Source organism: Rattus norvegicus, chromosome 6 (genome assembly GCF_036323735.1).
Source record: "Rattus norvegicus strain BN/NHsdMcwi chromosome 6, GRCr8, whole genome shotgun sequence".
In the NCBI taxonomy this organism is placed as follows: Eukaryota; Metazoa; Chordata; class Mammalia; order Rodentia; family Muridae; genus Rattus; species Rattus norvegicus.
Genome location: NC_086024.1, coordinates 145,045,734 through 145,060,668, shown reverse-complemented (window position 1 = coordinate 145,060,668; position 14,935 = coordinate 145,045,734). Strand labels below are relative to the sequence as shown.

The window sequence follows — 14,935 nt, the reverse complement described above, 5'->3', positions numbered from 1 at the left end:
ATCGTAGTCTATATCGTGAGGGGTTGGACACTTGCTCATCTTATTCAAAATTAGGTTCTGTTAGCAGTAAAAGGATGTGAGAGAGCAGGAGTGCACAGTGGCCTGGTTTCTCATGACTCGGCTTGCTGCTCTGCCCACATACACCCCTGACTCCTCCATATACAACATACACACACTTCCCCACCCACCCACATACTTCCCTGCCCCCACACACCCAGACACACACTTCCCCACCCACACACTTCCTGCACCCCCCACCCCAATTCACGCACTTCTGAGATAGTCTAACTCTCTAGCCCAGGCTACCCTCACAGTGTAACTGAGACTGGCTTCTGATTCATGGTAATCCTCTTGCCTCAGCTTCCTAAGTACTGATATTTCAAGCACGAGCCAACACGCCAACCTTACACTGTCTTCTAAAATCCAATTTAAGCTTGCTACAACTCTAGCGCACCAAGCTTCTGAAGCTCACGTTACAGTGTGAGCACAGTCTCAGTCCCACCAATCTCTTGTCCTTCTGGCCATAACCTTTTAAGCTTTCTTTGGATTGGCCTTAGTTCCTCATGGTATCTCACAAGCAACCGATTCATTGGAGAGTCTGTGGCTCTGCTATAGAAGTCAGTTTTATTGCTTCTCACCTCCCTCCCTGGTCCTCATCGCCAGCCTCTCCCTAGAGTCGGTCCATGTTCCTCATTGCTCACTGAGGTCTGTTTCTCTCCTGGCAGTTGAGAAGCAGTGTAAAGGCTCAGCCAGCCCAAGGCCACCACTCTGCCTGAGCTCTCTAGTAGCTAATCACCTTGCTCAAAGCACTCTCTGACGACTTTAAGTGACTTGGCCCCTGGGCGCCTCCACGTTTCTCCTGCTGCATTTCTGTGCCCTCCTTGGTCCCCCTCGGAGAGTCTACCTGTGGCTTTTGGCCTTCTCCTCCTCAGTGGCTACACAGGTCCATATTACAGGCAAACTGACTCCTCAATTCTTTGCCAAAAGCTCTTTTTAGCATATGGCTCCCTCAGACCTTGGTGTGCCCATGTATTTAGCTTTCTCTACTCAAGATCACACTCACACACACTCACACTCACACAGCCCTGTGGTGCTTCTTGCTTCCTCTGTACTACACTCTCTCACAGTACCTCCTAGTAGAGATGTACACATATGACAAGGTACCATCTCTCTTTCACTTTAACAACTTCATATATGAATGTAGTGTGTATAGGTCATACCCACTCCATCTCCTCCCAGGCCCCTCCCCCAACATCTTCCCAACTTTGTGTTCTCCCCTTCCTCTTCCTTTTGTTTTATTCCATGCTAAGTCCAGTTGGTTCTGCTCATATGTGCACAGTGTAGGGCCATTCACCGGACCCTGGGCTGCCCACCATGGGCTATACAGATAAAGAGAGCTGACTCTCCTGTCCTCAGCATCTCTCACTTGACAAAAGCTCCTCAGTGAGCCCCTCCTCTATTCTTGCTGAGCGCTGACTGGCTTGATCTGGTTCAGGTCTTGTACTGGCAACCACTGTTGCTGTGAGTTCATGAGTTCAAGGATCCTGTCACGTCCAGAAGATACTGTGGGGCCTGGATCCTCCCCGACTTCTAGCTGTTACAGTCTTTCTGCCCAATCTTCCACAATGTTCCCAGGGTCTTGGTGGAGGGGGGCATACATATATGGTTTTGTGTGTTTCTTTTTCTCCAAATATAAACTTTTTTGACAAAAGGAGCTTTATATATTCTGAATCTTTGTAAAGGCACACTTTATTATCCTTTACAAAGCAACAGCATAGATGGGGGTTAGACGCAGAGGCGCCCTGAGTGTACTAATCCCAGGCAGAGAGAATAATCATTAATAGAACTTTGTTGAATAAAGGGGTTATTGGAGGGAGGGAAGGAGGGAGGGAAGGAGGGAGGGGGAGGGAGGGAGAGAGAGAGAGAGAGAGAGAGAGAGAGAGAGAAACAGAGACAGAGAGACAGAGAGACAGAGACAGAGAGAGGTCTTTGAAAACTCTTTTCTGGTTAGTTGAGCAAGTGTTTACCACTTGCAAGGTACATTAAAAAATATGATGCAATTAGACTGCTTCTGAGGTACTTAAAGATTCTATCACGACAGAGACAGGCTTTTCCCAGTATCTCTAATTCACAGTAATAGTCTCAAAGCCTGGACTTAACACTAATTTAGACAATAAGAAAGGGGGGGTAAGCTTGTATGTTGTTAAGTAGGAAAAATATATTTTTGAAGGATTAATTGAACATATCAGCTCTTTTCCTGTGAAGATAAAATTCTTTCTGACTAGCACAGGAGACAGTTAACTTCTGAAAAGCATCAAGACTGATGATTTTCTCTGTATAGCATTGACCTGGAAGCTCAGCCATTCAGACTAATAAATCAGGCAATTTATATTTAATCATTAACTAACTCCTGAGCTGAACAGCTGTTCAAAATTAGAAATGGGTCACCCCAGCCAGGATGACATTACAGGCAATCTATAATGCATTAGAATAAAATTATAGTGATTTTTAACTGTCCGGAAATTTATTACAGGACAAGTTCCAACTCTTAAACCCTTGTTAGCCAGTGTCAGTAATGATTTATGCTGCAGGGGTGGTGGGATGAAATTATTGACGCTCTCAACAGCCAATAAGTCTGTGTTTAGTAAATCTTCAAGTCCAGAGGTATTTTGGAGAATGAGGTAGGCACACTTTATTATCCTTTACAAAGCAACAACACAGATGGGGGTTAGATGCAGAGGCGCCCTGAGTGTACTAGATGTATTGTTTGTGGCTCAGCAAAGAAAGTAATGAATTCTGAAAAGAGGACTAAGAGCTGGACTTCCTGTCTTTAACCGTGCAGCTAGGATGGTAATGGAGACCATTGACCAACTCTGGGAACTGCTCACATGTGTCCCGAATGCTCTTAAGAACAGCTCCAGGGGGGGCTGGGGATTTAGCTCAGTGGTAGAGCGCTTACCTAGGAAGCGCAAGGCCCTGGGTTCGGTCCCCAGCTCCGAAAAAAAGAACCAAAAAAAAAAAAAAAAAAAAAAGAACAGCTCCAGGACACACACACACACACACACACACACACACACACACACACACGTTCTTATGGTTTACAGGAATCTGAGATTCCTAGTTTTTGTGTCATCTGTCAGTCATGTTTCCTATGGCCTTATTTTCCCCTGAAAGGAAGGAAGGGTCTAAGGATTCTCTTTCCTTATCTTATGAAATTTTGGCTCCTACCACTTTACATGTCCTTAGAATGCTGTTTTAATTTCCAACATGCCTCAAAATGGGGTGGATTGGCGAACTATATCCTGCAGCTCAGACAATCCATACATATTTATCACAGTTTTATACAAATCCAATATTAGGGGCTCTACATACTTAACCTGTAAATCAGATTTTAAATGACCAGCCTATCAAGTAAGAAGGACTTCAACACAGTTTCTGAGTGTATCGTCACTGAGACCAGCTAGGTCCCTGATTCCCATCATTTAACATGGCTCAGAGCTCCCTCCACTGATTTAATGATTATACTAGAAAAGTAGCCTGAATTTGGTTACTACTGGAATCATTCTTTAATTAACAGAATTCAGAATAAGTGGTTATTTAAGCTTTATGTTTTAATTAATTAACATGAAAGATGTTTGACAATTTTCTTTGTCAGATCAGCCCATAGCCAATATATTAAGTAAAAAATGTTGGTTTAGGTAGTATAGTGCTGTTGCCAAAAAAGGGGGTGGGGAGTGGGGAGGAAAATGAAGACTAGCCAGGCTGATGTTAAGAATCCTAGCAGTTGATCATGGCATTACACAGCCATGGGAATGTCAGCACTGGAGAGACTGAAGTACAAGCATAGGAAATTGGAGGCCAGGCAGCACTGCACAGTGAGATTTTTTACATAAAATCCTAACATCTCAGTTACTTGCAGCAGCAGGTCTTGGCTCTCTATTCCCCAGAGGGACAGGGAAGCGATTGATTGACCTGTTAAGAAGGCCCCCCATCGTGATTAAAGACTTAGTACAACTGAGAAACCAAAACGTGAATGAGCTCATGTCATGTGATGCTGAACTTGGCCAGAGAGAGTGGGAGAATTGTGTGGTGATGATGGGTTTCAGACATGCAAAAGATTATAGCAGTCGCTCCACCCAGTTCCACTCTCTTCCCCTAGAGATGGCGCAGGAGGCCGTAGCCCTGAACTGTGCTGTCAGGTAATTGCATTAAGTACTTGCAAGTTGACGCTCACCCTGTAATTACATGTGGGTAATTTTATCCTTCAGTCAGAGAAGATTCGATGGGGTCAGTCCATTAAGTCTTTTGAAACTCAAGAGAAGACACTGTGTGGAGATGTGCTGCTCACGGCAGCGTTTGTGTCTTACATTGGGTCCTTCACAAGACAGTATCGCCAGGAACTGGTGGACTGCAAGTGGATTCCATTTCTTCAGCAGAAGGTGAGGCCCATCCTTCACTCTGTCAATATGAGAAAATTGTTGCAAAGGAATTCCATCAGTGACCACTGTATGTGTGCCAGGGTACCTTGTTCCTCTGTAGTAGCCTCTCTAACATCTTGTTCTGTTTATCTCATGTTAATGATGATTTGGACCTGGAGGTGAAAAGAGCATAGACTCGTGGTTAGAGGGTGCATTTCACAAGACAATAGGAAGCAGAGTCAGCGTGTTAGATTATTGAACAGCACGCAGCGTTTTGTTTTCTTACTAATCTTGACATTAATGAACGAGTTTCCAAGATTACCTTCAAACTAAAGTGCAGCATTTTGTAAAATGACATTTATAAAAAGCTTACTGTACATTTGAACCATGAAATCCATAGATAAAGTCAAAGGGTTGAGATATTTGAAATTCTGTGGCTTAAGATCTCCCATGTGTGGTTGAGAAAACAGGAGCAAAAATTTTAAATTGATTTGATTTCCCACCAAAGAGCAAGGAGTCAGCCCACCTAACATCCGGACCACAGTCTTCTTGCGACACCACCCTTGTGATTGACCAAGTTGCCCCCAGTCTACTTACCCTTCACTAGCATGGCAAGACATCCTCAACCCTCTATGTGTAAATCTACACCACAAGGTCCACAGCAGCTCTTCTCACAACCAACTTCATGCCAATGGAAAGTCGGTGATTTAAAGGAAATCGATGTTTTAGGAGAATCTTATCCCTAAAGGCACATAATTCATTGTTTTCATGGCATTGTAACTGAATTATTTCACATGCCTATAATCTCAAAACTTACTTGTATATTGAGGGCTTCTTACATAAAATTATGCGTGTTATTCTCTAAATTCCAAGATTGGTCTTTAAATATCATCAAGGATCTGATTAGGTATGAGTCAGTCTGCTGATTTTGCCCGGTTCTTAGGTCTTTCTGAGTTTTTAAAGTGGTTGGTGTCTGTTTCTCCTTTTACCTTTTTTATCTTCTTTTTTTTTTTCTTTTTTTCCGGGGCTGGGGACCGAACCCAGGATCTTGTGCTTCCTAGGCAAGCGCTCTACCACTGAGCCAAATCCCCAACCCCTCTTTTTTATCTTCTTTGTCTTGTCTTCTCCATGCTTGACGCTTCTTGTGTTTGAGTCATCCTGGAACCACTGCAGACTGACAGGTACCCTTTTTAATGCTTCCTTCTTTCTATTCTCACTGTTAGCAGTAATGAATTCCCATTCTTCCAGAATGATGAGGAAATTCACTGCTAACATGCAAGCTATTGAGTATTGGCTTTATGGTATACCTGCTCACTTGTGCTGAGATATAAATGAATGTGCAAAATCAATCAGTGTTTTCTACACTAGAAACTTGCTTTTTCCTATATTAATTTTAAAACTGGTCCTCAACTGCTAGTCTAATGTCATTTGAGCTTCTAGAAAATTTCACATCAGATGGTTTTTATTTTTCCCCGTTTAATTCTAAACCTGGGAGTCTATGAGAAAATAAACTGTTTTGAAGAGATCATAAAGATTCTATAATTAACTAACTTGTCCAAATGATCCTCTTAAATATGTGGCCAAAGCAAAATTACAATTTCCATGTAATATATGCTAATAAGTATTAACTTCCACTGAAGCCTGTTTATCTTTGACCTGAAGATTCTCCCCCAGGAAACCCCATGTGGTTTTCAATCACCACAGCTCTGTACCCTTAGAGTTTTTTAAGTCACCATCCGAACAAAGACAGTCGTTAAATGGACCAGCCCCATTCTCCTGCTCATCTCTGGGCATAGCTGAACTAAAGGACTCCACTCCACGCTTTGTGAGAAAAGTGAGACTCTGTTGGGAGGAGAGAATCTCCTGTCTCTACAGGACCCAGCAGAAGGCACCACATAAATGTAACAAGTACCTGTCCTTGTGGAGGCAATCAACGGCCATTTCTCAGCTGCTTACCACAGAGAGGTGGGAACTCATATCCTGGATGTGTGCGGTGGCAGTGGCAGGGTGGCAATGGCAGATGGTGGTGGAGGTAGGAAGAGAAGCTGTGATAGCTCATCAATGCTACCCTGAATTGTTTTTCCTAGCAATTCCTGTATTTCTCCTCAGTATATAGGAGCTCTGTGTGTCTGTGGGTATCTCCTGCCTGTCTTTGGTCTGTCAGTTTGCCTGGGGGATATCCTAGGCCATCTATTGGTTTGGACACAAACCTATTATCAAGTATGATTTGTGAAAATTATCAATCTGTAAATCAAGCATGTCATTTATTGACAACCTAGACATTGGTAAGGTAACCTTGGAAGAAACTCTCCTCTTAACATTGAGAATTGGTTGTCTTCAAATGTTCTCAGAAACGCACATAGATTGAACAATACATACTATTTTAATATGTATTATTTTTAATTTTAATATATAATTTAATTTAATATATTTAATCTATATTACTATATAGATTTTATGTACATAGTCTAAATGTATCAGTGGTCCTGGGTTATTTAATGAATAAATTCAAGAGCCCCAAGGAAAGTTGTGTTTTCGCTTCACTCAATGATTGTACAGTTTGTTGAAGGATAAGGATTTTAAGGACAGCCAAGAAAATTTTAAAATAGAACCATAAGATACACTTGTCTTTCAAGATATTAAAATATACTTTAAAACTATGGAATTACAACCAAGTCCTTCTGTAGGGGACACAGAAAGCCAGAATAGACTAGTACTTAAAAGCATGCAAGGACATGAAGTGATTTGATGTCTGAAACATGACAGTGTAGAAACATGGCTAATCTATCCCTGACCATTGTTAAGACTCATTTACTCTGCCTTCTGTGTGAATCCTTAAAGAGCCAATCTCTTCTGCCCACTCCTGGTCACTCTAGATGAGCTCAGACTATGTGGCCCCTGTACGGGAATGTCTCAAAATTGCCCCAGATGTAGTAGTATGATCTCCTGACTTGCCCTTAGAAATTCCTCCACTCAGCTTTTCCTGTGTTTATTGGCAGCTCTCTGCCATTACCTCCATGTTCCCACATCTACACCCAATCCATTCAGGAAGCTGTATATACTGAGAATCAAGTGTTTTCTGCCACTTGTAGTACGGCCATGCTGCCACAAGCCATCATATTCTCTTACATTGCTATAAGAACCCTCAAACACCTTTCTACAAGTCTAGGATATGTTGTCTGTCCCTTAAATTGCCTCTGAATGTATCATCTAGTCCATTTTCTTCTTAAATCCCTTGAATGATTCTCCATTGCACTTAGAACAAAATCCAAACATTCTACAAAAGCTTCACACTTTTACAGGTTGTTGATTGCTTTACTGGCTCTCACTCTGACTTCCTTCCTCTTCTGCTCTTGTCTTGCCATCCACTTCATAAATCTTCCAAGTAGTTCAACCTCAGCCCTTTGCACTGTTTCCTCCTCTGCCTAGGATGTCTTCTCTGAGGACATCCTGCATCTCCCACCCATCAACTCCTTTTTCAATTAAGCTTATCCAAAACTAGATAGGATCAAAACCCCATCTCCCAGCATGCCTCTCTCCTTTAGCACAGCCCTTGCTTGTTCGATCATTTTGCAGTGCTAGGTAGCAAACCCAGAAGAACGTCAGATAGTTTGAGTCTGGATGTTAGAAGTTAAAGGGAAGTGTAGATTAATCGGTGCATCATTCTATCATTCTCTTATGGAGGTGTGTTGTGTCCCCCATAATTCTGTCATATAGATGACATTACACAGAGGAGTGGAGGTGAGTGACAGAACTCGTAAAGGTACATGTTCTAACCCCCCATTCTCCATCAGGAACAGTGGGTTGAACTTCATCTTGGCATAGGGATTGCCCAAGGGAGCGGAAGTCTTCATTTATCTTGACTATAGTCACCATGATGAAGTTTGCCTCAAGGTCTGACATGAGAAGACAGAGATACTGAATCCAGCCAGGCACAGAGTTTTCAGGCAGATAAGCCAGAAGTGAAGGAAGCAGGGAGTTCATGGGGTTAGCAGAAGAAAATTAAAGCATAAGAGGCTAACTAGAAACCGGAGTTTAGCTGAAAGTAGATAAAATATAGTAAGATACATCAAAACTAAACAATTAAAATTATGATTTAATAACCCTACTCATGGATATATGCCCCCAAAGAAATTAAAGTAGAGACTCCAGCATGGTTGCACACTCCGGTACCTAGAAGTGTCACTAATGACAAACCAAGAGGTGGAAGAAACCTAGGGACAGGTGAACAGATTTCTTTCACGTGGCATGGGCATAGACTAGAATATCATTTGACATAAAACAAGAAACCTGCAGCATGGATAAGTCCAGTAGACATGATTCTGACTGAAATGATGCTGGCATAAGGACAAATCCTGTAAGAATCTACTTGAGCGAGGCAGAGAAGTCAGATTCATAATGACAGACACAGAAGTGGTAGATGCCTGGAGCTGGAGTGGAGGGGATGGGGGAATGTTCTGAATAGATAGTGAGATTCAGTTTTGGGAGGACGAGAAAGGTCTGTAGATGTAGGTGGTTGATAGCCCCATGATACCATGATACTTATTGCTACTGGACTGTAGGTATTTAAATAGCAATGTTTATGTTGTGTATAACTTATTATAATGAGAAAGAAAGCCCATGGTAGGGTAATAGCCTAGCTGTCCTAAGGCTGTTAAGGTATGTGAAGAGGGAAGAGAGGTGCAAATTCAGAGAATTGGATTTGAAATGTCAGATAAAATAGTTTGATGTGTTCTGATATCCAGAGAGATAATATCACACGTGTGGAGGTCTGTGTGCAGAAAGAAGGTGTATTTTGAGGTCAAGAGCAGAAACTGCAATCATATACTAAAGACATGGTGATATCACACATGGAAAGAGGTGAATACAGAAAAAGGAAGATGCCTGTGGTCTCCTTGTAACCACACACTCCCCCAGGGTGCTACCTTGGACAGAAAATAGGTTCTCCCTATGCATTCAGGTATTTGAGAGTTAATAGCAAAACTTGGAAAGCCAAAATGCACCAGAGGGAAGTGATCAGTAAGGTGAAATGATACACAGGGGGCTGTACAACTGGACCACGTCAGCCTCTGAGCTAATGTTTCAGCTAAGGACGGCAGGGTGGTGGTCAGCATGACCTTCAGAGAAGAATGGCCACCCCTTCCCACACCCCTTTTTCAGAGATGGGAGCACACAGACTATGAAGTGTCTCCACTTAAGGAAACCCTTAAGTGAGGTTAGCTCCTGGGCCGTGCCTCTCTGGCCCACAATCACAGTGAACAAAGCTACAAAGAAGAGAAACTGCTTAACTGTGTTAATGTCAGTCGGAGCTGCCTCTGGGCTGAAGGGGAGAAACCTGCTGAGAGATCTGTTTAAGGTGTCATTTGACTCTAATAGACAGGCAGCCCGGGTTTGAGAGCTGCTGGGCTTGGGAAAGCCAGGTTTGGCTAAAACAGGAGGATGGGAGAGCAAGGCTGAGATTCTAAAGAAAACATGGGAAAGACTGTCAGGAAAAATGCCAGAAATGGGAAAAGGTTCCAAGACCCAGGATGGGGAGCACAAGGCTTTATCCCTGAAAGCTTACCATCTTGTCCATTCCAGTGAAGGTGGCATGGTTTCAGCAAACTGCACAGACTTGACTAGCCCACTCCAGAGAGGGAGGCAAGGTGGATGCAGTTAATAACGTAGGTCCTGAGTCCACAGCTGACAGGATTCTGAAAGGTCTGTGTTCAATCAGCTTCACAATGCAAGCTGCATTTGACTTCGAGCAGTCTGTGGAGAATTCACATGCGTCCCCCCGGCGACTTCATTTTCTTCTCTGGGCTTCGGGCTCATTTTCTTGTCTACCGCAATCAGCCCTTCTCCTCTGCCGTGCTGCTAGCTGATCCCATTCAACTTTGGTTTCAAAGGTTTCCATCCCAATAGCGGAAGGCCTGGACATGATTGCCACGTTGACAGACGATGCTACAATTGCCACCTGGAATAACCAAGGGCTACCCAGCGACAGGATGTCAACTGAAAATGCCACCATTCTAACTCACTGCAAGCGCTGGCCCCTGATGATCGATCCCCAGCAACAGGGAATTAAATGGATCAAGAATAAATACGGGCCTGACCTGAAAGTCACACACTTAGGCCAGAAAGGGTAGGTGGGTGTTACCTGCTGGGAAGTGGGTCTGATCGGATAAAGCCTTGACCTTTATACCACTCCACAGCATCACAATGTGGTCCCACTTGTCGGTTTTCTAGCTCATATTTCTTATAAAGCATTTCTGTTGAAAGGCATTCATGTTTGGCAGCATCCAATTGGTTGAAGGGGAAAACATATTGTATCTGAGATGGAAAATACATTAATTCCCTGGGCTAAGACCGGAAATGTGATGCACTCCTTTACTGGAGTGCTAGGTATATGGCAACATAAGAATTACACCTGTAGTCCAATGATGGTTACAGTCACAGCTCTGGATGGATTTGTTGCCTAGGGAGGATGCTATCATGGTTACGGGCTCCCTCACTGGATGCCTAATCTCCTAGACTAGCTTTATTGGTCATTTTTGAAAGCTGAGTCTGCTTAGGTGCCTTGTCTCTCTGTCCCGTAACAGTGAAGGTTCAGCAATAGACGCCCTGAGCTCTGGTTGGCCTTCATTCAGTGTTGACAGATTCTTTTGGACCTCCTACCTTAAGCCCTTTCCTGCCCTTTCGTACATAGTGAACTACGGAGTTTCTGCAGACCTTGCCAATCTCAAACATGACTTCAGTTAGGGAGAGATTGTTATCGGAGAGCATGATGTTAAGAAATGGTTTACCACTTTACGGGACTTAAAGGTATAGGAGCCAAGGGCTGTGAAGATGGCTGTCAGTAGTGCTTGCCCTGAAAGCATAAGGACTTGGGTTCAATCTCAGCAAAAGCAAGATATGGATTGAAATCCCAGCACTGGGAAGATGGAGTCATGCACATCTTGGGGGCTGCTGGCCAGCATCAAGTTCAGTCACCAACAACAAGGCAGACAGCTCCTGAGAGACAAGTTGGCCTTTGGCCTAACACACACACAGACACACACACACACACACGCACACACACGCGCGCACACACACACACACACACACACGAGAGAGAGAGAGAGAGAGAGAGAGAGAGACAGAGACAGAGACAGAGAGACAGAGACAGAGAGACAGAGACAGAGAGTAACAGAGACAGAGACAGACAGAGGTAGAGAAACAAAGAGAGAGAGACTGAGAGAGGGGTTTAAAACTAAAAAATGTAAAACCACAGTCATTTAGTTTTATTCTTTTTTGAAGATTATTTATCTGTTTTATGTATGTGAGTGCTCTAATTGCATATATATCTACATGACAGAACAGGACATCAGACAGAAGAGGACATTGGATCCCATGCTGGAAATTGAACTCAGGACCTCTGGAAGAGCAGCCAGAGCTCTTAATCACTGAGCCACCTCTCCAGCCTTAGCCTCGTTTGTTCTAAATAGACCAATGGAGTGAATTTATATTTACAATACTTAGAGCCTTTGCAGTTATTTCAAACACTGATTGTTATCAGAAGCAATTGGTTTACATTGGACTACAAAACTTCTCTCAAAAATGGGGCCCCTGATTTCTGGTGTAATCCTACACATATGGGAGAGGGGACCAAGCACTCTTTGATAAAAGTTTTCTTTATACTGCGCTATAAAGTTTCCTGTAAGTTTGTTTAAAATAGCTACATAAGATACAACTTAATCATGATAATTTTGAACATTTTCCCGTGCCTCTTTACACTGTCGTGCTTACTATCTCCATTCTGACCACACTTTCAGGTTTTTAAATGCCATTGAGATGGCCCTGGCCTTTGGTGATGTCATCCTAATTGAGAACCTCAAGGAGACAGTGGATCCAGTCCTGGGTCCTCTGCTTGGCAGGAACACCATTAAGAAAGGAAAGTACGTATTGTGTTGTTTGTTTGTTTAAGCTATGTCTTGTGCCAAATGAACTGCACTATCTTTGGTTCTCGGCCTCATACACAGGCATCATCCACTGGCATCTACTTGGTGACATTTCTGAGCTCCATTCCATGACACCTGTATCTTACAGACAAACCAACCTCAGACAACCAGTACTCACTCCTTGTTCCTCTTGGCAAGCTCCCCCAGGGATTTACTTCCTGTATTATAGACTGAGAATAATCTGTCTGTCTGAGAAGAGTCCAGCATGTCCAGTTCACACAGCTTACTCTAACTTCAGCAACTTGAAAAGCACACCACCTGTGCTTAGTTAGTATTTTCTCAAAATAGACTTTAAATGGTCAATTTTTTATCAGCATGTAGTAATATAATAGCATCTAAAAAGTCATGTGACAACTCTTAGTAGATACAGATTACACACATGTGCACGCGCGTGCGCACAGACACACACACACACACACACACACACACACACACACACACGGGCACATTAAACAAAAAGAGAGTTTATCTAGAGATCCCTGAGACCATACCCACACACCCAGTGTCAGGTTACCAACAAAGGGGACTGTATGCTGCCTAAGCCCCAGTCATACGTATAACTGTCCAGGTGGCTTCATTCCCCTTGGGACATTACATGCCTAAAGATCCTCCTAGGGGCATCCAAACCACTTCAGGCGAGTCATTCTGTCACCTTTCTAAGCCAGTCAGAAGCAGGAGTTACATCTTTAATCAGGCCTGCCTGGGGCAAGAGACTGGGCTGCTTTAGTGGAGAAGTCATCTCTGAGGATAGAGACATGGAGGAGCAAGTATGGGGTCTGAATTTACATCCCACATAGAGCCGAGTGTGTGAGGTGGGAGACGGAGGAAGGAGGATTCACAGACTCTCGAAAGCGGGCTAGCCTGGTGTGTGCAGTAAGACTAACACTATGCCTGTCTCAAACGAGGTGGAAGGCAAGGGTGGGCACCTGCCTCTGACCTCCGCATAGGCACCACCACACAGTTGTGGGCAGTTCCTCACTCACTTACACACTCGTGCAACTGTACAGATGAACACATAAGTCATCCCTGCACTGAGTTCATTTTTTCTTGTTTTTCTGCACTGAGGTAAAACGTCCCCAAACTCGTTCTTCTTTGGTGTCTATCTCCTTTCGTGTCATTGAATTTCTCCTGGAAGTGGAAGTGGGCAGACGTAAGGTTGGCTAACTCTTAGTCTCCAGTCAATTATTATGGTATTTACTATACAACTTCCCAAATAAATCAATTTAGAGTGACTGACAGCTTATAATTGTTTAATAAACCAAAATTTACCCAGACATGCATTTAGAAAATCTAATAAGCCACCTGACAAACTGTAACTCCTAACACAAATATAATTGCAGCTTTGCGTGATGTGTTAAAAGTACAGTGTAGAATCTGGGATGCGCTAAGCTGAAATCCTTGTCATTAAGACGCTGGCTCTATTATGAAGACCTAAAATTTTTGTCAGTGAAATATGTATTCTTCAAGCCTTAACATCAACTTGCAACAGCATAATTTATGTATAAAAATTGTGATGGTTCTCCATCACGTATGAGTTTGGGTAATCTGAAATTGCTCAGCACTGGTAAGTTTAAGACATGGCTTCTCCTGAAGCTGGATGCAGTGGTGGTGTCAGGAGGATCCAGAGGTTTGAGGTTAGACACAAGATGTGCAGGGGTCATTAAGTTTCTTCACAGTGTCAGACCAGAACAACTTATTCTGAAGAAGTATCTAGACCTGCAGGATGACTCAGCAGCTAAAGGCACCTGTCACCAAGCCTGACAACCTAAGTTCCATCCCTAGCAACCTAGGGGGAGAGAGAGAGACAGAGAAACAGAGACATAGAGAGAGACAGAGACAGAGGAGACAGACAGAGACAGAGACAGAAAGACAGAGAGAGACAAAGACAGACAAAGAGACAGGTAGACAGACAGAGAGAAACAGACACAGATTTAGACGGAGAGAGACAGAGACAGACAGACAGACATGGGGCAGGGGAGTAGTTAATTTCAGTTATGATTATCAATTGGGCATTACTGGTGAGGGAAAAGGGCAGATCAAAAGTTATTTCCAGTCCTTTGTCAAGTAAATAATCAGAGCTTAATCAGATTTTGGCTAACTGGTAAACAGCACAGCCACAGGGAGTTGTAGTTTAACTACCATAGTGGGTGATTCAGGGAAATGACATCCAGTTAAAAGAGCAGAGAGTACCTTTTCTTCGTATGAGAAAAACAGGGAACAAGAAAGCCTAGCTAGGTTGTCTTGGATATTATTTGGCACAGACAGTTCCATGTGGAGGGAGACTCAATTTCTTCTCTCTCCATCTTCCTTCCCTTCCTATCTCTCCCTCCACACTTCCTTCCTTCCTTCCTTCTCCAGTTTTTAAAAATAAAGTATTATTTTTATTGGTGCTTTGCCTGTGCAAGCATGTCAGACTCCCAGGAACTAGAATTACAGACAGGTGTGAGTTGCCATGTGGGTGCCAGGAATCCTGGGTCCTCTGGAAGAACAGCCAGTTCTCTTAACCACGGAGTCATCTCTCGAGGCCCCTTCCTCAGT

The 14,935-nt window shown here is 43.3% G+C and overlaps 1 protein-coding gene across 12 annotated transcripts in view; it reads left to right on the top strand.

Moving 5' to 3' along the window:
- Positions 1–14,935, top strand: part of Dnah11 (dynein, axonemal, heavy chain 11) — a 316,394-nt gene that overhangs the window by 237,855 nt on the left and 63,604 nt on the right. For 10 of the 12 annotated variants that reach the window (XM_039078094.2, XM_039078093.2, XM_039078092.2 and 7 more), the window contains 3 exons: positions 4,269–4,439; positions 10,307–10,542; positions 12,212–12,334. In XM_039078094.2, the coding sequence (XP_038934022.1) occupies positions 4,269–4,439; positions 10,307–10,542; positions 12,212–12,334 (530 nt within the window). The remainder of the gene's footprint in view (positions 1–4,268; positions 4,440–10,306; positions 10,543–12,211; positions 12,335–14,935) is intronic. The other 2 variants (XM_063262810.1, XM_063262808.1) reach the window with 1 other exon arrangement.